At 38.1% G+C, this 23,216-nt stretch overlaps 1 protein-coding gene across 8 annotated transcripts in view; it reads left to right on the top strand.

Moving 5' to 3' along the window:
• CCDC141 (coiled-coil domain containing 141) overlaps positions 1 to 23,216 on the top strand; it is a 227,767-nt gene that overhangs the window by 154,382 nt on the left and 50,169 nt on the right. For 7 of the 8 annotated variants that reach the window (XM_019838320.3, XM_019838318.3, XM_019838317.3 and 4 more), the window contains 4 exons: positions 11,905 to 12,046; positions 13,790 to 13,909; positions 15,595 to 15,786; positions 21,264 to 21,443. In XM_019838320.3, the coding sequence (XP_019693879.3) occupies positions 11,905 to 12,046; positions 13,790 to 13,909; positions 15,595 to 15,786; positions 21,264 to 21,443 (634 nt within the window). The remainder of the gene's footprint in view (positions 1 to 11,904; positions 12,047 to 13,789; positions 13,910 to 15,594; positions 15,787 to 21,263; positions 21,444 to 23,216) is intronic. The other variant, XM_019838319.3, reaches the window with a different exon arrangement.

Raw genomic sequence — 23,216 nt, 5'->3', positions numbered from 1 at the left:
CCATCCACGTAGTTGCAAATGGCAAGATTTCATTCTTTTTGATTGCTGAGTAATACTCCATTGTATATATATGCCACATCCTCTTTATCCATTCATCCATTGATGGACATTTGGGCTCTTTGCATACTTTGGCTATTGTCTATAGTTATGCTATAAACATTGGGGTGCATGTGCCCCTTCAAACCAGCACCCCTGTATCCCTAGACTCCACATTCCTAACCAGTGTGCTAGGGCAGGTTGTTTTTATGAATGCCTTTGGTGAGTGTATCAGTGTGAGTTTAGATCTGAGAGGAAATGAGGAGAGATAAGGACCTTGAGAAACAGAAATAGGATGCTGTGGGAATGTATGAGAAAGAATAGGGATTGGAAGACAAAGGGAGATGCTGGGGCAGATGATGGAACACGTATCACTCAGGAAGAAATAAAGGCAGGGCTTACATTTTGACAGAGCGAGACAAAAAGATTTGTGCAAATGAGATAAACCCAGTTGTTTATCTTTCATATCCACAATCTTCCTAAAAAACAGACATTAAAATTGAAGAATAATTAAATAGGTCAGAAGTGGTAAAATTACCTTATTTCTATTTAAGTCTTCATTCTGCTCTATTTTAGATGTGTTTAAAAGTGTTGATTTGGTGAGTTTGGGTTTAGGGAATTTTCTTTTCAGAAGACAGTCTGAATCTGGATGGAGGTATTTAGTCAGAGCTTGTGATGGTTACTGTGGGACCATGCAAAGCCAAGATCAGAAATAATCCACGATCTTCTAACAGGAGCCAAACAGCTGAGGCTACCAGAAAGGCAGATGGTTCTCCCCTTTTAAAAACTAACAACTGTAGCTACTAAGTTTCTTTACTTTAACTCCAACCCATACATCTGGTAATGGTGTGTCTGCTCTGTTTCAGGAGCCCCAGCACCCCCATGTCTGGCCCCAAATTGTGGGCACAAGAGCTCCTTTCTCTTCTTTACTGTTTAAAGGTCCAGTCTCCCAGAATGTATATGCGTCTTGGACCATGCAAAAGATATTCTATGGGGTGCCTGGACTCAGGGTACCAGGGTACATGTTGGACACTGATCTGAGTCATGTGATGATAGGATTAAGTATTGAGTTCTCCAGTTAGAACTGGGGAATGGTCCCATTTCAGTTTCACAAGTGAGTCTCAAAGCACAGACACTGTTTTCTCTGTTTAGGCTACTCTTTACTTGTGGTACTGCCTTGGCCAGTTTCCTTTCATGCATAGGTAGATCAGGAGGCAGCTAAACACCCTTCCCTAGATCTTTGGAGGTCTGTATCTGGTACACTGCCCCAGAAATTCTAGGTGCTTTGGCCTCCCAAAGTGTGAGCTTTGTTTCCTCAACTCAGCAAGACCCCTGGGCTGTCTTTGGGTTCTACCTCCCTGAGCTTTGGTCTGGAAATTGCCTCTCAGGTAGTAAGCTGATGTAATCATGAGGCATATCTTACTCATTTCCCTTCTCTCGGGGATCATCATCTTGTGCTACCTGTTGTTAAATGTCTGAGAACTCTTGTTTCATATAGTTTGCCTATTTTAGTCATTTAAGGGGGGAGGGTAACTCTAGTCCCTGCTGCTGGCCAGAAACTGAAGTTCCCTTTTAGTTTTGATGCTTAGCTCCTAGAGTTAGAAAGCTGGTCACAATTTAGTACTCTTAAACTTTATTCTGTTTGCTCTAATTAGTAATGTTTTATCTTCAATACATAAATATAAAAGGGAAAGTGCTTGTATTTTATACTGTATTCTGTTTTCAGGGTTTTAGTGATGCTTTTGGCCATGCACTTTGTCATGGTGGACATGTTTATTTATTTAGTTAGTCTCATTCTTTCTGCCTTCGTTGTTTTTTCCACTCTTAATTCATATATATATATATATATATATATATATATATATATTGTTTTTTTGAAGGTGAAGGTGAATAGTTCTTTTCTTCAAGCTTCAGACTGAGTCTTAATATAAGAAGCAATAGCTAGGGACCATTTCAAGAAACTTGAATTTAAATGGTTAGGTAACTGGGTTTAAAAAAAAAAATATTAGCAGTATGGTTTCTGTCTAAATCCTAGACAGATGAGCTTTCATAGTAGTTCCAAAGTTTCCTTGGTTCCTAAGATTTCACAATAGTTTACAAATCCATCCTATTTTCCACTTTGCAGGAGGAACTGAAGCTAAAGTGAAATTGTTACTTGGCAAAGGACATTTTTGATTCAGAAGGTAGATGTAGAATATAAATCCATTAAAAACTGAATTGAAATGCATTAGAGTCTTGGTAGCAAACTAAACCCCACATAGCTACTGACCTCAGTCCTGTGCATGACATTTGAGACTTGCTTCCTTTCCTCATCTAATGATTCATCTGTTCAACGATGTGGGTCACCAATCATAGGAAAGAAGCAGAACCTAAAAATAAGATTTCAAGTTGCAGCCACTTGAAAGTGAAGGTGGAGTTTAGAAAACTGGCCGTGAAAATAAACATACTACAAATTTCAAGAGAGGAAAGTACATGTCACCGGACATCACAGTGGGCTTCCTAGACTTCTGAATGCCAGCACACTGCTAGGACATAAAACACTAAGGCCCCCACTATCACACATTTAAAAACTCAGATGGGTAAGAAACTTTAGCATCAAGGGGGTTTTGCTTTATGCATTCTTAGGGTCAAAATGATGTCATGACTTTATCTTTTTAAAAAAAATTAATGTTTTTATTTATTTTTGAGACAGAGAGAGAGAGAGAGAGAGAGTCTGAGTGGGGGAGGGGGAGAGAGAGGGAGACACAGAATCCAAAGCAAACTCCAGGCTCCAAGCTTTTAGCACAGAGCCCGATGTGGGAATCAAATTCATAAACCCTGAGATCATGACCTGAACCAAAGCCGACTGAGCCACCCAGGCACCCCGTGATGCCATGACTTTTAAACTTAACTTCTCTAAACCTATTCCCTCATCTGTAAAATGGAGATGTACACTTCTTAGAGGATTTGTTTTTGTTTTTTGTTTTAATCAAATGAAACAGTGCTACTCTTAGCAATTGGTTTACCTTTTTTTAACCTTCTCTACAGAGAGTTTTAAGAGAAAATACTAAGAGTCACATGGTTGTTGCAAACAATTCCAATAGAGTCAGCTGTACCAAATCATACTCATTTTCATGAACTGGGGAAGGTTATATTTGAAATAGGTCAGATACACATTTATCTTAAGGTAATAAAAGACAAAATTTAGTGTTGGGGCAGGCAGATAGGAATTTCAGAGACCCTTAGATCTAATTTTTTTTTCCTGTTAGTCAATAAAATATGACTTCAGAAGTTCACATTTCTCGGAGATGATGCTTCCCAGTAAATTTGAGACCCTTGTCATTATTTTCTTGTAACTATTACCTTATGAGGAACAGATCCACACTGTTTTTCTATCCTGAAATCAAAACCCTTTGAAGTTGGAGCAGCCTCACAAAATAAATAATGGTTGTTTACATGTTTCCTTACCTTTCTATTTTCTCCCTGTATTTGGGTGATAACTCTGAATCATTGCTAAATAGTTTATTATCTTTTCAGAGTTTAATACCTGCCATATAACCTAAATATACTTTAATTTTAAAGACATTTTAGCAAATTCATTTTCACTTAGTTATGATACAAGTTACTGCATCTGATAATGGTCACACTTAGACTTAAAGGAAGTTGAAGCTTGGCTACAGGAAGGAAGCCTGGCTTCCAGCACCTCTCACCTCTTCCTAAGCTTTGCTTGACACAATCTTTGAGCGGGCAAGTCTAAAGATAGACCAAAAGGAGGCCTGCTACCAAGTAGAATTCTGCATTGATTAAGCCATAGAAAGCTGTGGTGATTGGAAATACTGGGTTGGAGACCTGGTATGAAGGTGAAGTTTTCTATAATTGGACAAAAACAAGGAATCTCTTTTTTCTCTCTGTAGCTACCAATTCAAAGCTAAAAACCGTATAAGGCCATCTTGTGCAATATCCATTTGCCTTTTCATGTTTACTAAAGTTAACTTAAAATTAACTAAAATTAACTTAAACTTGCTTCCATATTGACTCAATTTCTATCTTTGCATAAAAGACTGTATCTACCAGTTTTCATTCTACGTTGTTACAGTGAATTTAAGGTTTAAACCTCATCCTGACTGAATAGGTTGCTGTGGTATGACCGTAAGTGCTGTCTGTTTTGATCTAATACTCATTGCTTATTTAATGTAAATCTTCATATTTTTATATTTTGCAAAGAAATAAAAATAGGAGTTCATTGGGATTTTGCATTCTCTTTTCACAATTTTCATTATGTTGGCTACCACTACTTCTCTTGGTTCATGTTATGAATGGTGATGAATTTTAGACCAGACATGGTTCATTCATTTATTCATTTATTTATTCCAAAAATATTATTGAGCATCTTTTATAAATCAGGTACTCCCATGCATCTAATGTAGTCGGTGGAATATCTTCCCTCATGCTGTTTATATTCTAGTGGGAATAAATAGCCAACCAACAGCTAAATCAAAAAATGAGATGTTCTTATACACCAATGAGTACTCTGAAAAAAATGTAAAAGTGAAATGGGATAGAGAGTCACTGTGGGCAGGGGACCATGGTAGACACTGTAGTCAGGGACAGAATCTTCAAGAAGAAGGAGCTACCATGCAAATAGCTGGGAGATGAATGGACCTAGCAGAGCAACACAGAGACGTAACAGAAGGGTGTGTAGAGTGTGACTGGAAGAGATGGAGACGGGAGAGAAGGGCACGAAATAGCATCAGAGTAGGTAGGAGTTAGACTGTATTCAAACACTCATTGGCAACAATGGCAAGCATTTGTGTGCTTTATATACATTAAAAGTTTTAGTCCCTAAAACCACCATGTGATATAGGTACTGTTATTATCATGGTCCTATTTTGCAAAGGAGGAAGCTAGGGCACAGAGAGATTCAATAACTTTCCCTATTACCAGTCACATGGTAGTAAGAGGTAAAGTGAGTACTAGAATGCAGGTCTGAACCACTATGTCAGTTTGCTAGCTCTCTGTCTACTCCTTTCATTAAACTTTAATCAATAACAAAAAGCCTGATCACGTGGATTCTTTTTTTATTCTAGCATGCTTAAAATGTGACAATGTACTCCACCTATCTGCTAGCTTCAACTCAAGTCTGCCCTTCCCTGCAAAGTTTTTTCTTTCAGTTTATTTAAAAAGTTGTTCAGTGTACATATAGGCATCACATTGACATGCCAGCACCAAGCTTCAAGGGTAGTCAAAGATATATAAACCTGGCCCTGAATCTCAAGAATGTTACTAGAGGCTAGTCAGGGAATAACACATCCAGGGAGTGTGCATAAGGCATGAGGAAACCATGGGGACAGTGGGTGTTGGGGCCACCTCTTCAGAGAAGGGAGACACAATCTCTAGCTTCTAGGATCAGGATAGGTCAAGGGAAGGACTTGAGAAGGCCACTGTTGAATTTGATAATCTGACATGGATGAAGGCTCTGCATCTAGCCAGGATGAACAGAATCAGTATCTACCATACAATACTTTTTGAATTCCTTTGTATTAGTCAGCTCTACCTCCTGGCTTCACTCTTCATTCTGTGGTGTTCTGAATCATTCTTTAGTTGTTGGATTTGTAACAGTGTTGTCTCCCCTCCTAGCTCATGACATCATTTTCAGGTCAGCCTTCAAGGTCAATCATGTAGGAAACCTTTTTTATGTTCCTTATCTTAGTATTTACAAACTAGGTGGCTTGATTTGAAATGTTATGGTGCTGGGATGATATTAAAAGAAAGATTTTATCATAGTAAAAATATTTTAAAAGATCCTAAGTGGAAAACAAACAAAAACAATCCCCACCCTCCAACAAAACAAAACAAAACAAAGAAACAAAAAACAGAAGTTTCCTTTTCCTGGTAGAGTTATCTATGGTTGTATTTACTGGAATTCTACCAAACATTTAAGGACTTAAAATAACTTAAAAGAAAACTAAAACAAGTTTGATAATGCATTTAGATGGTAAATGTCAGATACTGAAATTTAGGATATTACAAAGTTGAGTTCTTAAGGTAATTGTTAACTCAGCCACTTTCCAAATATTTTCAAGTGTATATTAAATTGTTCCTTTTAGGGGTTGAGTAAATGTTGTAACTGTAAGCTGGGCCTGGTAACATTGTCAATGCTTTTATAATTCTGAAACTGTTAGTACGGAAGACATCCTAAGTTCACACTTTCCCTTGCATCTGGAAGTAATTAGATTAGGTTCTTGTCAAATATCTAGGAGTCATTCATTACAGTGTGAATTTGTTCATGTATGCTGTTGATGGTGTGATGTGGAAGTAGCAAGAATGCCAGAGGAAGAAGGCCTGGGGTTATGGAGTCCACAGAGAAACTCCGACTAAAGAGGCAGAAATATGTGTGATGGATGACTGAAAAGAAGTCCTCTCATATTAGAGAGAGAGAAAAACAACAACAACACAGGAAAGAGTAAGGGAGAAAAGTGAGTGGGCCTATTTATGAATAAAATGCCCATCATGGTGCTGTTTAGAATAGTGCAAACCTGAAAAACAACCTAAATATTTCCAGAAAATGAGGAAATGTTCAAATAGTTTGAGGGCAGGCACATCATGGAATATTCTGAGCCAATATGGAAAGTGTGTTTTTGAGGATTATTTGAAGACAGAGAGTATCCTTACCATATAATGTTAAGTGGGCGAAGCAGGTGTGTAGAGAGCACCATTCTAACTTTGGAGGGAGAAAAGGGCTGTAAAGAGAAACATTTTTTTAGAAAGAAACACATTAAAATGTAATTTCATATTTTCCAAATTATCTTAAATGAGAATATTGGTCTCTTTAGTTCTTGCCATGCCCTTTTCATCTGAGGATTTGTGTCATCAATTATGGAAAAATTTCAGCAATTATCTCTTTAAATATTGATTTGTTGTTATTCCCTCTTTTCTCTTCTCCTTTAACTCTTGGCAGAGAATGCTGGGGCCTCTGGGTCTGTCTTCCAGGACTCTGACCTATCCTCTTTGCATCTTACTCTCATTGACTCCCTCACATTGATCTCTTCTGTTGATTTTTTTCTCCAGTTTTCATAACCATATTGATTTTGTTTCTGGGATTTCTAACTCATTTTTTATATCTATTTTTGTTTTAGTTCTGTTTTTGTTTCAGAGTTTCTTATTCTTTTATTATGGGTGTTGGTTTTTTCTTTGTCTTTCTAATGATCTCAGTTATGTTGAAGTCATTTTCAGATTGTGCTACTTGCTTTGTTTCAGATTGAGTACACTTCTTTCTTGATTGTTGAATGTCTTTTCTTAAGATTTATACTCCTCATGTGTCTTGAAATTTTACATTGTACTCTCACCTGGAGGAGAAGGGTTATTTTCCCTGCTTTCTTCTCTCCTCTCTGCTCTTCCCTCCTTACAAGCTTTGAAGTAGCTTCCACCTGCATTCAGTGTCTCCAGTCTAGCCTGTGCTGTTTGATCAGGGCCACCCGCAGAGATGCTGTGGTTTCTAGAGATGCAGCGGAAGGTGGGGTGGGCTTCCTGACTCCCCTGATGTGTCTGATTCTTGGCCTCAGTACCAGTTGGCTATAGCGTTTTTCAACCTTCTTTTGCAAGGAGAGAGAACACCATCCCTTTTGATTTCAGGTAGAATCCTAGCTATGGTGCCCTTCACACAGGACATATTTTGCTGTGTCCTCCTAGGACTGGAGCTTGTGGCTATCTCTGCAAGCATCTGGACCAGAACCCAGGAGACCTGTACTTTAAGCCTCACTTATCTACATTTTGGTGGTGGGGGATTGGCAGTATAACTTGGGTCAGAAAAAAAATTTGTAAAGACATACATTTCACTTCTACAGTATGAATAGCACTTTTTTCAAAGTAGGGATAAAAACCAGAGAGTAGGCATTATTTCCTCCAAAATAAAGATCATAAACATGAAAGGGCACTGTTTGGGTCCCTGCAGCAAGCTATGGATAAGGAAAATATTTTTCCCCATTTTCAGAGTATAATTTGTTCATAGACAAAAAAGAAAAACTATGATCAGCTGATTCCTTCGGATGAGAGAGTAAGCTGTCAAGTACTTACCATCTGGTTCAGCTCCTAATCCAGATGGGCTGCCAATAGTAATTTATGAAAGGTTTGAAAGCAACTTGCTGTCCTCCAGAAAGAACCATGAGAACACATTAACATTGGGAATTGCTCCCTTCCTCCAGCCCCAATTTGCGACAGATGCAGAGATGGGGCAACTGCTTCTGAACAACAAATAGAACTGTCTATTTTTGAGCCAGGAGTCAATATGTCTCTGCTCTTTAGAAAAAAAAAGTCAGTCATGTTCCTTCCCCCCTTCCCTCTCTTCTACTGACTCAGTGAATAAGGGAGTAACGCAGCCATGATGGAGTTTCTGACAAATGTCTGCAGAAGCCCTCACAGTCTGTCATTTCTGAGTATCTGTGATGTTTGGAAAAGTCAAAGTCAACATCAGGAATAATCTGGTATACCTCATGTTCATGCTACAGACAGGCACCATCTAATCCATTCTTAATAGAGGAAGCCCAAAGATCAATCATTAGATACAAAGCAAATTATAGAGCCACAGGTTGTTAGACCCAGAAGTCCACGGTTGGCCCCTATCCACCCAGTCAGGCAGCACCTAAGTAGTGTGGCTTCAGAATCAGAATGAAATGACAGGGCACTTTGTCCAAGTTTCTGTTATCTTCCCTCAGTTCTTACCCTGTCATTTAGTTAATATTACTGTCAAGTAATAAGACTCATTCCTGAGTGACTGATGGAATTCTAGTAATTTATTTTCAGTTCACGTAAGAATTGCTGGCAGAGAGTGAGGTCATATTTTTCCTTTGATCAAACCATCTGCTTTTCAGGCTCTGAGGAAATTGCCAATATGCATGCTATACATGTTTTAAAATGTTCTGGAATGTTCAAAAGAAAAGTCTGGAATCAGTGTTTAAAATTTCTAACTGAGACTGATGGAATCAGAGCTGGTTGTAACCCACACATTAGGCTTTCAGCAAGAAAGAATGGAGAGGGAGTGGTTACTAGGGTTGGAGTTCTGACAGATATATGCCCATTGGGAATCCAGGAAAGGGAAGAGATTAATGCTTGATCAGACAAATGATCTAGTTGACGTAAGGAAAGGAAAACCAGAGCTGGCTAGGGTAATTCAGAACTCCTCATACTGAGGAAAGGGTCCATGCCACAAGTAAAAGTGGAGTGCACACTGGACAGGCAATAACAGCAGACCTAGGAGATTCAGTGGGCCCCTCTAAGGCTTTAAATAGAGAAGATGTATCAGTCAACCTAATGATAAATGCTAAACATCAAAGAAGAATTTAGTCAGTCTTTGGATAGCCCAAAACTACTGTAAATGAGCAAAGAGCAAAGTCATCATTGTTTGAAACCTAGTGGGGACTAGTGACATTTTATACAGTAACTATCTGTGCATATGTTTTTCTTTGTCTTCTCGTCCCTTAAATTTTGATTAAAGTGTATTTTATTTCATTTGGAAATATACATTGATCTACTAACAAGGCTCTGTGCTTAGCACTGCAGGAGATATTTGATATATGAGTGAAAAGAATGTTGTCTTTTCCCTTAAAGAATTTATAGTGTAATAGATATATACAGTAAGACACACATTACCACAAAATGAGACCTAATCTGGATCAGTGAAAAATCGAAAATGAATGGTCCTTCCAAAGACAAAGAGAGATTGTATTTTCTTGGTTATGATTCATCTAAATTAAAACTGTAAGTTGCTAAAGAGCAATATTTTTACAAAAGGAACGCTTAACCTGGTTTTGTTTCCTCATTTCTGTCCTCTGTGCTAGAGGTCCCTTTAAAACGTGAACTTGGACAAGTGCCCCTCTAGTGATCACTTCGCAAACTACAAGCAGACGTTGCCTTAGAGAAGTCTGCCAATTTCAAAAGAACATGCCATGCCAGCCAGGCTAATCCTGTTTCCCCAACAGTCAACTCCAGAGAAAGTGAAATTTTAGAGGACGAATACCCTCCCACCCTCTGTCATGTGTCAAGACTCTGAGGTCATGTGTGGACTCTGAGGTCAGATAAAAGGCTCAAACCCCAGCTCTGCCACTTAATAATGGTGATCTGGAGAAGTTACTGAGCCTTCCCGTTTCTCAGTTTGCTTATCTGCAAAGTGGAGATATCAATTATACCCAGATCATAAGGTAGCTATGAAAATTAGAAAAGAGACTACTTCAAAGATTAAAAATGCTGCCTTGTCACAAACATTAAAAATGCTGCCTTCAAACATTAAAAAGTGCTCAGTTACACATTTACTTTCACAAACTGTTCTCTGTACCTTCTTTCTACATTGCTGCTGGTTTTTCACTTGTCTTTTTTATTTATCTTTCTCATTCCAGATTTGCATATTCTACAGAGAATATGCAACTTATATAGGACAACTTATATTGGAACTTATATAGGACAACTGGGCTTTTAAGTGCTTTTTTAGTATAGAATGTCCCAAAGTCTAAAGTCAAACTATAGTTGGTATTACCAGTATACTGCTTTTATTTACAAAATTTGTGGACTTTAGGTATCACTAGAATTATTTCTGTGAAACTCTCCTGATTTCTTGATTATACTCTTCACCATCCCTGAGTTGTTAAAATGCAAAACTAATTGTTTTAAGTGTAACATCTGTGGAATATTATGTGTGAGGAATAAGATTTCTCACAGTGGTTTCATTTTCTTCCCCCAATTAAACTTCTCTGGGGCTTCAGTGGAATCCCCAGGACATACATGAATCCCACGCACATCTGACAAGATTCTCAAGCTGCCCGATGAACCCTCACCCCTTTGGCAGCTTTATTGTTACTTTACCTCTCAGTCATTTGGGATCTTGCCCTCATTTCATTACTAATTAAATTTGTTTTTACAGAGTCATAAATTAATTATTTGAGGTAAAAATTACTGAAATCTGTACCTTGCTCCAAGATCTTTTTTAACTCTGGGTAATTAAATTTAAGAGGTATCGTGTTCATCTTTGTTAGTATTTGAAGGAAATGACTGACACAAAGTTAAAGACTTAAAAATTTCTTACATAGTAGGAGAGGCTCTGTCTTAGGGGTAGGTTGAAAATTAAGAGGTGCTCACTCCATCAACAGTGTTTGTTCATTGTCTTGCATTGCTGGTAGGCCTAAATTGGACGTGGTTAGGAAACTTGCTAATTTATCTTTAGACTAGAGCAAATGGGATCCAGCTCTAAGGTCATGTATTGTTTTAAGGGCATGTGCATTTTATGAGATCTCGTGTCACTTTTCTCTTTCTCCTGAAACCAGTACACAGGTGAAAAATGACAATATGAGGCTTAGTCTCTTTTTTATGAACAAGTACACTAGATTCCTAATTGTTGGTGATAACTTGGTTTTCATTTAATGAATACAGCCTTGAGCATTTGTAATCATTGAGAACAAGGAACTTTGTGTTACATAAATATTTTACCCTATTGGATTAGTAAATGGCTTGTTAATTGGTTGATCCACATTTCTATTCGAAGAGCATCTTTAGATAAATGAAGCTTTTAAATAATACCCCCAGGAAAACTCTTGGCAAACATACTGTGTTTTTTGCCATAGGGTTCTCAAAATATTTTAGAGAAATATTAAAAAGTAAACCTTTAGAAAATACTAGACCTGGTTGCAAAAACCCATAACTCATCTTTTCCCTCAGGACCAACTGATTTAAACAAAGGAACATAATTTGGTTTTACTTAACTTCTGTTATCCTAAAGCCTGAAGCTTGATAACTTTTATCATCTCATCCCTATCTTGAAAGAGCAGATCCACTTTCAAATGTTCCCTGCTCCTGGGGCTTCTGTATCAAGGTAGAGTGAACTAACAGCTGACTGGTTCCATTCAGCTCTCAGATAACCGGAGTCCATGAGATGATGGGATGCATTCAGAGACGAGTGGACCATCTGACCAAACAGTGTTCAGCGCACAAGGAATTTGCTCTTAAGAAACAGCAATTAACTGCCTCAGTGGAGGGCCACCTGAAGAAGGTAGTTTCTTAAATGTGTCCTCCTTTAGCTACTAATTAGATGCAACTCCTTACCTGCTGTTACTAGATGGTATGGCAACCGCAGCATGGGGTGCATGGGGGGCAGATAGTGGTGGGTCTTCTTTGGCTTCTCTTAGGTTCCTCATTGGGTTTTATAATTGAACGGCATAGAGTTGTACTTCACTATTGCTCATCAACCATTCCTGTCCCAGGTTGCTAAAACTTGACATGTAATCCTACCTGCCATGCCAGCCCTGAACACAGGTACACAAAGGCAGTTTTTGCCTTATGCAGAACTGAAATGTGTGCATGTTGAGATTGTGTGTCCTTGTTTTACATGGTTTGGTGTTGGAACACCATATTGGAACATGGTTCAGTTCTAATATGCACAAATTTCAAGTAACATGGTATTGTACAACACAAGGACAGCAGATAAATACCAAAAATGTTGTCTCAGAGATTTCCAGAACAAATTGTTGTTATCATACTTTATTGAACTAGACCAGTACAAAGGACATGGCCATTCTGAATAAAAACATAGATGTGAAAATCTTCTCAGAGTGGAGGCAATGGCTTAGTACAGGAAAACTTTATTTCCTGTTTTCAAAGAGGAAGAAAACCAGGCAACTACTATTTGACTAAATTAAAAAATTAATTATCTGTAGCTGGGACATACAGCAAAAACTAGTAATATCTCAATGACATTAATGTTAATGAACCTTGATACCCACACTGGGTCTCAGATTTTCAATGATGTCTTCATCCGATACAGTGGACTCCTGTGCCTGACTCAAACAAGTAGAATTAGTAGGCCTCACGGGAGAGGGCATTAATTAACTGTGTCTCTGTCTAAATTGCCTTCCCACCTGTTATTGATCAAGCAACTTGGGAATTTGAGACTTGTTCTGATGCCTGGGTCCAGAGAGATTCCAAATATGGCAGCAGCTGTGGTGCCACATTCTCTAGAGCTTGAGACTCAAGCTAATTTGGTGGTGGTGGGCAACACAGTAGGAACTCAGACAACTGTTGCTCTTTGTCTTTCTGCCAATTCAGACCAATTTGACAATGGAAAGCATGGACTCTAGTTAGAACCAGGAGATGAAGAACGCAACTTGGATGGAATAGAACCCTTTAAAGCCTACTTTTTCATTGATTCATGTGTACTGGAAATCAAGTCATAGTCCCCCACGTTCATCAGTTAAATGGCCTAAGCATGTCCCTGTGTTTTACTGTCACATATACAGGGTTTGGTGCTATCCCAGTGTCCCTAAATATAGCGACCCATAGGATACCCAGGCCTTGGACCTTTACTTCAAGATGTGCCTATAAGCTGGGCCCCATTCAACTTACAGTAGATGATTGTGAGTTAATTAATAAGATAAATTCATCTCTGCTGATGTGTTAGCAAGTGCATTATCCATTCTAGGAAATATAGATAATAAATTCTTAGAAGATATGGATGATTATTTATATCTCATTGCTGTTAATAAAATACATGTCTGTTAATAAATGTATGTCTATATGCCCTCTGTTGGTGGGTCAATAGTATTATGTCATATGAAGAGCAACATTATTAATTTAAACACAAAATTCTAAAATATTTAAAACTGTTTTTAGATGAAAATTGGTATACCCACTTAAAATACAATGGGAATGTGGGGTAGAATTTATGTTTTCTATACATATGCAAACATGTATGCAAATATATATTACTAACACTGCAATATATTCTTTATTGGTAAAGGTGGAAACGTCAATTCAGAAAATCAGTCCAGTACTTTCCAATGCAATGGATGTCGGTTCCAGCCTTTCTGAATCAGGGAAGATTTTGAGTAAATATTTGGAACTAGATATTCAAGCTAAGGTAAATTAAATAGGAATTATTATTGTGGTTATGATTTTATAAATATGATTTCTTTTCTTTATATTCAGTGGTTATAGAACTTAATGCTAGCTCTTTTGAGGGTTATAATTCTAAATATTGTGGCAAATAATGGCTTAAAACTTCTATTGTGTGCATCTAAATTACTTATACTTCAATGTGCATTTATTAGGGTGTTGAGCTCACTAAAACTTTGTAACCTGGTATTAAACACTCATTTGGCCCCTTTTCCTTGCCTGGGAGATGTTAGCAACTCCTTTTGGGAGGCCAGAGGAGGCAAGGGAGAGTGCTTCTCTAAGACTATTTGTGATTTTCTGCTAGAGTAAGTTACACAAGAAAATTACCAGAAGCAACATGCATTAATGCAAGATTCCAGAAAGCAAATAAAAACACAATCTTGTTTGCAAACCCAATGTTCAGGGACAGAAAATACCCTCCTCTTCTTAACATCTTCTCTAGCTTCCCCTTACCCCTTTCACATGACACTTAGTTCAAATATTCTAGCTAGTGGCTCTCATCTGCCCTGAGTCCCAGTCTGCCCCAACGGGTGTTTAGGAAGGTGAGTCTAGCGCCTCTCCTGGCTCACCCAAGTCAGTAGGCAATGGCCTTGTTACTCCATTCGTTCTAAGCCAAAGGACCTTCATCATGTTCGGGAAGTCACAGACAAGCCGATTTTTTTTAATGGAGTGTTTTTTACTCATTATTTAAAATGTTTAAAATAAAACGTATGTCTGAATTCAATTTCATTGTTTTATTTTCAAAATTTTAGAAGGAACAAGGAAATTACGTGGGGAGAAACTCCCCTGCTTCCTCCTACCCAGAGTGCTATCTGGATGCAACACTTGGAAATGAAAATTAGCTTCATTCAATGGAGTACTTGAGAAGCATATTAAATACAAGCAGGGAAGCAATTCCTCCTTGCTGTAATGACAGTGAAGCTTTTTTCTTTGGTTTTTGCTTGATTCCTAGCTTAGTCTCATGTAAAATTTTACATGGTTCTTTCTGGGTCAATTGTATATGTAATGTCTACAATACCTGTTTATCCATTTTATCAGTGAGATTTTACTGCCAGAAATTGCACCCAAAACAAAACACAGAAGAGTAACCCTTTAGGCTGTTTAGATTTCATATGTAACATTTCCCCTACACTTGTTTAAAAACTCTTCTAGATCGAGATTTAAATAAGACTGCATAATTGACATGCCATTATTTTATAAATTAAAAAAGGAGTAAACAATTTCTATTAACTTGCCATCTCTTGTATAACAAAATTAGTTTAAGTATTTGCTAGAGCTATTGTTAAATTCATAAAGCCATTCTCGTGTATAATTATTATATAAATTATTTAAAACATATCTGCCATTTGGTTTTGTAACTTTTCATACTAACCTTTCTTCTATTTGTGACACAGAAAATAAATGCTCTAAATAAGAAGTGGAGCTGACATTCTCTCAGTGGAGCTGAGAGAATGGTTTGAAATGGTTTTCATTTTAAGATGACTTTTTCTTTTTTTTTTTTTAATTTTGAAAGTTGTGCCTTTCTTTCATTGAGGAGAGCTGGTCTGAGTCCAATTAATAATTGTAATAGATGGTGTACAGCAGGTAATGAAATGTGAATGTTCATGATTCCCCTGTCAGCTTCTGACCCCCTGTGCTTGGCTTCCATAGGAGACAGCACAAGAATTAGAAGCAGCTACAAAACTTATGACAGAGAAAAATGAATTTGAACCTGACGAAGTGGCATTGCTTTCTTCTAAAGCTAAATGGCTAGAGGAAGAATTAAAAATACTTGGGCGAAGCATCAGCTCCAGGTCACAAGTCCTGCAAACTTATGTGGCATTTCTAAAGTCATCAGAGGAGGTACAGTGCCTATATGCTGACCTTCTTCAGCAAGGTGGCCTCTGCCCATCTTCCTGCTTTCTCTGGGGATGGAAGCCCTGGTGGGTGGGTCCATGTCCTCCAGTCCCATGCATGTACTCACTTACGAGCTCTTTATTCTCCAGGGCACCATACAAGGACTCAAAGAGTAAGTTGTTTTACTAAAAAATAATGCAAGTGTGTAGGTGTAGATATGTTCACAAATAAGCAAAGTGGTTGTATCGGAACACTTTCTACTGTGGCCTACAAACATTTACAATATCCTAAACATAGAACAAAATTATTTAAAAATAAGTTGCCTTCTACCATGGATCTTTTTGAATACTCGAGCAATTAGTGTGATTCATTTAAAATACATATACAGAATCAGAAATTACGGGCGTTTGGGTCCACTCTCAGATCTGTCTTGTTTGATGCCTTTTAACGAGTTTTCTCTGAGAGCTTCCTCTGAGGCACTATTTTGATAGGGTTGTACCAGAGACTCTGTAAAATCCTGTCTAGTAGGCCAAGATTCCCTCTCTCAAAGGTCTCAGTCTCTGGAACATGACATCAGTAATGGAAAAGTGCTAGGGTCCCACCTCATTTAACTCTGGTGGCAGTGCACACAGGTGCACACAGACCCTGCTGCTTTCAGGGAGGTGGGTACTGGCCTAGCAGGAGGTAGAGCCAACCGAAGTTAGGGAGCATGCTCGATTTCAGTTTTCCCACTGACACCCTAGCCTCCTACGGCCACCGTCCTGTCTAAGCACATTTCCTCCATCAGTTCTCATTTTGCAATGTTCTCAATTCTCACCACTCTGGAGAAAGGCCATGCCCGGTCCCTGCAAATCTCAGGTAATACCTTTTCCACCTCTCTCCTCCTCCTTTTGTCATTTCTTAGCCCTGAACCCTCATGGTTTGGGGCAAAGGTATTACAATTGACAGGATTATCCAGTTGATGAACATATTTGCTTGAAACTTGAAATGGTGGAGAAAGTACAAAGAAGGGCTGTTTTCTGTGTCTTCATTGCCAAAATGCACCTGCTTGGCTTCTAGTTCAGCATCTATTTCCATGGCCACCCTGGCCTTCATAACCAGGAGTCTCTCTAGGGCTGGAACCTTAGCTTTGTAAGAAACATGTTCTCAGAAGGACCTCATGCCCTTTCATCCTCCCTGCCTTCACCAAATCTGTTCTCCACCCTGGTGGAGCCTTCTGTCCTTCTCATCTTGGCAGTGCTCCTCAGTCTGTCGCCCTCCTACCCCCTCAGGGTGGCCTTCTCTCCTCACCAGCTCCTGCTTACTCATTTCCAGCCTGCTCCCCATGCTGTCAACTCCCTGCCTTCTACCCTGACCTACGCTGCCAATTCCCAATTCTAGATCAGCACAACACTCTATGTACTCAGCTTCCACTTCCAAGCTTTCAGTCACTCCTGTGGAAAATCATACTGTTGTGCTGATTGGTACCATTACAATTTGTGGGTCTCTGCTTAGGTCCCCCATATACTCCCTAGTTGGTGCCCATTCAGTAGCAATTCTCAAACATCTTACTCCAGTTTCCATCCCTAAATCTCAGCCAATGCCTATTCCTCATATGTGACTGAAAAAAACAAGACCATCAAGCCTAACTGTCTTGACCTCCTTGGACTTCCAAACCTATTGACATGTTCACTCATCCTCCATTTGCCAATAACATGAAGTCTCTATTTGTGCCTAACACAAATCAGTCATCAGTCTCTCCCTGTACACACCTACATCCTTCAGAGTGTAGCTTCAGCTAGACCCATCCTCTAATTGTTCAAATCTGCTTTTTCTGTTGCTTCCTTCTCTTTGGTCTGTATCCATGCCCAATGGTCTTGCCCTCACCAAGGCTGTCACTCTGTACTTTTCCTTCTCTTCACACCTGCACTTCTATAATGGGAAGATGACACTTCTTGTCTCTGCCTGCTCCCCAAACCTCACCCCACTGCCTCTAGTGTCTTTCCTGTTCTGTCCTGGCAACTTACCAGTTGACAAATGACATGGTGTATTTTCAGTCTTCACCCCGCTTGATCTTTCTGCCACATTTATTTAAATAACTCACTCTCACCTCCCATGACTTTTTAAAAGACAGATTTGTTGAAGTATAATTTACATAGGGTAAAATTCACCTACTTCAGAGTGTAATGATTTTGAGTATATTTACAGAGTTGTGCAAAGCATCACTGCACTCCAGTGTTGGTATATATATATTTCCATCACCACAAATAGAGCCCTGGTGCATATTTTTAGTCAATCCTGGCTTCCAGCCCTCAGCCTCAAGCAACCACTGATCTGCTTTCTGTCTCTATAGATTAACTTTATTTGGATAATTCATATAAGTGACATCATCTTGTCTACTTCTTTATCTGTTCCTTCTCCTTCTTCCTCATTTGGTTTTCTGTTCCTGAAGTGTGGTGGATCATGGAGCTCTTACCTGTGCTCTCTCTTTTGGACATTCTATATACTTTCCCTGCAAAACTTGCATCCCCACCTATGGTTTCAATTCACCAATAACAAAAAACAGTTTCTCAGCCCCAGCTGTCTGAGCCCCAGGTCAATGCTTTCAACTTCTAATCATACTAATGACCTGTGTTTCCTATAGGCTCCTGAACACAACCAGTTGTCTCCTTTTCAAATATGTTTTTCTTCTGTATTTTGGCATAAATAACCCTGTCATTTTTCAAAAGACCAAGGTAGAAACTTCACAGTCTTTTCTGAGCCCTCTCTCTCTCTCGAGGAGCACATGTTTTGTACAAGGCCCCATGCTTTTCATTCCTGACTTCATTTAATCCTTATAACATTTCTATGTTTAGTTACTATTATGCCTACTTTAAAAATGGGGGAAACTGAGACTCTGAGAAGTTAGGTATCCAAGATCAAACAGCTAGTAAACATGGAAGCTGAAGTTCAATCCCCAGTCTCCTCCCTTTTGTTTTTTTTCATGTATCAAAGGCCATGCTATCCCTTGTTTATGTATAGGGCCAACCTAAAAGATTTCTGAATCCCCCTCCCCTCTACTTGTGCCTCCTCTTTCTTGGTTCAAGCCCCCATCATCTCTTGCTCAGCTTAAAGAAATTGTCTTCTATCTGTTCTCTCTGCCTCCTTTAATTCTCCCCTACACTCCTTTCAGAAAACGGTCATTCTAAAGCAAATCTGATTGGATTACCTCCTGGCATTCAGATACTACGAAAAATTTAATTTGTGAAACAAAGTATAAATACCTTTACCAAAAATGGATGAAGTATTAAAGTTTATCACTTATCCAAAACATAAACTAGTACTGATTGAAGGGAATTCCTGTACTTACTTGCATTCAAGGCTTTTTTGAGAAGTTGGAAAAAGAGGATGAATTAAAGTTTATGTTTTTACAGTTGTACATTACAGACAGCCCATCAAATTGACACTGATAGAAGTACTGATAGTTGTCATGCTGATTCTGAATCATTGTGATAGCTATCGGTTGTTTCACACTAATGAGAATCTGTCACATCGTGTTGGTTACAGCAGAAACCAAGCTGAAACCTGCTGGCCAGTTTTATCCTGCCACAGTGATCCCTCTAGCTTCTTTCTTAACCGATCAGCTTATGCAACCTGAACTTCACTCACACTAAGAGCTTTTATCATGCTCTGAACCAGTCAGTGTTTTCACACCTGTGCTTTTGCACATGTTATTCCTTCCATCTGGGATCCCCTTCTACTCCCTCTTACCCTGGACAATTCTGAAAGACACAGATCAAATGCCACTTCCCTATCTACTCTGTGTAGAGTTGGTGGTCCCTCTGTGTATACTTATTTTTGTGTTATGATAATTTGCTTATGGTTCTCTTTCTCCCAGAACTATCTTTGGGCACCCAAGGAAATAAATGCTTAATTCTTACTAGGGAATCTTAAAAGACTCCATGGAGGAGGTAGCATTTTAACTAGCTCATGAAGCATAGGTAGGAGCAGAAAATTAAGGAAAGATCACTCTTGGCTAAGGGAAGAAGCATCAGCAAAACAGAAGCATGAATAAGTGGAATTGGGAAATGAGAATAGAACTGTTTCTGAGCACATTTGCAGGCTCACCTATTAAGTTCATTTAGATGAAGGATGATGTTAATGCCTTTAAAATATAGTGACTAATCATTGCCTGAAATTTCTCACCCTGTTTAGATTGCTCTTTCAGTCTCATCCTATTGGCTATTAAATATTAATTTAATGCATAAAAGCTTGTGTCAAAAATTTTCTACTATTTCTACATTATCCAATTACCTGTTAATCCATAGTTCTGCAGGTGCATTTGGTTTTATATAAGCTCTGATCAAAGTCAGTGATTTAAAATAATCTAGTATTGCTAGCATTGGTTACCAAATGAGGAAATAAAATTTTAGGCAGGTGAAGTAATATACCTTAGTAAGATTAGCTCCTGAGGCAGCTTAATATTAATACTTGCACAGAAAATTAGTAATTGTACTTTTTATTCTGGTTTATCACTGATTAGAAATTGTGATTAATAATCACAAATAATTTTTCACAGGCTTATATTTCTTTCTTTCTTTCTGATTTGTATTCCCTGGTTGTATGTGTGTATGTGTGTCGTATGTCTTTCTTCTGAATTATAAAACTCAGCTTTAAGTGGAGCCACCCTGGTCTTTGACATAAATTGTCCCCAATTGCAAAACATGCACATATATAATACATAAATATGGTTTTGGCTATGGTAAGTAGGTCTTATAGGTAACAAACTTGTCAGCTTAATTTGCTACTGAGGGGTACTCCTGTCTGTCAACAACCTAAATAGATTTGCATGTCTTTTCAGTTAATTGACAATATTGAATAACTATTTAAAAAATTCTGAAATGTTCGGGGCGCCTGGGTGGCTCAGTCGGTTAAGCGTCCGACTTCGGCTCAGGTCATGATCTCGCGGTCCGTGAGTTCAAGCCCTGCATCGGGCTCTGTGCTGACAGCTCAGAGTCTGGAGCCTGTTTCAGATTCTGTGTCTCCCTCTTTCTCTGACCCTCCCCTGTTCATGCTCTGTCTCTGTCTCAAAAATAAATAAACGTTAAAAATAAATAAATAAAATAAAAAATTCTGAAATGTCATTTCCATTTGATTTTTAAATAGGCTTTTATTAGAATCTACTGTTATTTTTCTTTAAAAATGTTTTTAAGGAGTGCCTGAGTACCTCAGTTTCTTGAGCATTGGACTCTTGATTTCAGCTCAAGTCATGATCTTATGGTTTATGAGTTCAAGCTCTGTATCGGGCTCTGCACTGACAGCACGGAGACTGCTTGGGATTCTCTCTCTCTCTCTCTCTCTCTCTCTCTCTCTCTCTCTCTCTTTGCCCCTCCCCCGATCATGTGTGTGTTGGGGGTTGTGCACGTGCACACGTGTGCATACTCTCTCTGTCAAAATAAATAAATAAACTTTAAAAAATGTTTTTAAGTGTTTTTAATTTTCATTTGTATTCTCATTTTTTTAAGCTAGAGGAGCAGTGTCAGAGCCTAAAGGAGTTTTACCAAACTGAAATCCCACGGAAGGAAGAGGATGATGCTGAATCCAAGCGTCAGTTTGACTCAGCTGAAAAGCAGTGGCAGCTATTTTTAAACAGGAGCTTTTTAACTCAAGACCTAGGGCTTGAGTTCCTTAATTTAATTAATATGGTAAGAATGATATTAAATGTGTCACACCTTCTGCAAGGATTACTATCAAAGTCAAAATCATAAATTCAAGTTCAACTGTCTGCTAATCAACCTTGCTGGTTTAGGAAGTTTTTTTGTTTGTTTGTTTGTTTGTTTTAGCTTTATTCAACCTAGAACAGTCCTAAAGCCCAGCATTTACATGCTTATTTGGTCTTAGACTTTCTATTAATTTATAATGAAGGCTATGCTTTCAGTAAGGATGGATTTATTTTTATTTATTTTTATTTATTTTTTAATTTAATTTTTTTTTAATTTACATCCAAGTTAGTTAGCATCTAGTGCAACAGTGATTTCAGGAGTAGATTCCTTATTGCCCCTTACCTATTTAGCCCACCCCCCCGCCACAGCCCCTCTAATAACCGTCTGTTTGTTCTCCATATTTAAGGGTCTCTTGTGTTTTGTCCCCCTCCCTGTTTTTATATTATTTTTGCTTCCTTCTCCTTATGTTCATCTGTTTTGTATCTTAAAGTCCTCATATGAGTGAAGTCATATGATATTTGTCTTTCTCTGACTGACTAATTTCGCTTAGCATAATACCCTCTAGTTCCATCCACACAGATATAATGAAGACTATTTTAACTACTAAGAAGAAAGAGTGACTGTCATCCAAATACAACATTGCCACTATTACACAGATACGTCAGTAGAGGTTCATGCAAAAGTTCTGTGTTATTTTGAGAATATGTAACAAGGTCTTTACAAAATTTCCAGGAGCTTAAGACAATATCTAGGATGAATCATCATTTTGAAAAATTTCATACCATAGCAGATCTTTCCATAGTGAAGCTCCATTATATTTAGAAATGTACTCTAAATTTTATTAAGTTGTATTTGTAAAATACCCTAGAATCTTTATATCAACCTGTGGCTGATAAAGTTCTCTACAGAGTTTTAAAAAATAGCTACTCCAACTCTCCTTTAATGCCTCAAGTATCTTCCTAATGAAACTGCTCATTTCATTTTTACAAAATCCCAGCTACTAGAAACCTTTTTTTTTTTTTTTAATGTTAAGCCAAATCTGTCTTTGTATCTGTTTCTGACCCTCTGTAGCTACACAGGGGAAAAAAATTCACATTTCATTCTTCTTACACATGTAAGTCCTTCAAACATTAAAAACAGTTGCTATGTCTAATCTGAGTTTTTTAGGCAGCTAACCACATATAAATCCTTTCCATCATTTGTGAGACAGTTTCACTTCTCTCTGCATCATAATTATCCCTCCCAGAATTTTCTATGGTTTGCCAAAATCATTCATGAAATGTAACCAAAAAGTGAGGTACAACATCAACACAAAGTACAACAAAGCGGACATCATTTTTTACCAAGGAGACCTAAGACTATGCTAGCATTTTTAGCAATAATTTTACTTTGCTGATTCATATTAGGCTTGTGATCAAATACAACTCCCATTACATTTTCATTGCAATTCCTGCCAAGCTAGATCACTCCCATCTTATATTGGTCAAGCATTTATCTTTCATATACAAATGTGGGCCTTTATATTTATTTATTATTATTTAATTTCATTTTACCTATGATTCCATCTTATTAAAGTAAACTTGACCCTGCTATCTACTACATTAGCCATCTTTTCTAAGTTTAAGTCTATATATTTGATAAGTAGGCCTTCTATGGCTGCAAGTAGAGCTTTAATAAAAGTGTCTATGGGGCAAGTTGACGTCCCAACCCATTCAGCAATTGCTTGATTAGACAGTTTTTTTAAACAATCACAGA

Source organism: Felis catus, chromosome C1, assembly GCF_018350175.1.
Source record: "Felis catus isolate Fca126 chromosome C1, F.catus_Fca126_mat1.0, whole genome shotgun sequence".
In the NCBI taxonomy this organism is placed as follows: Eukaryota; Metazoa; Chordata; class Mammalia; order Carnivora; family Felidae; genus Felis; species Felis catus.
Note: the sequence above shows the minus strand (reverse complement) of the source record. Positions and strands in the feature narration are given on the sequence as shown.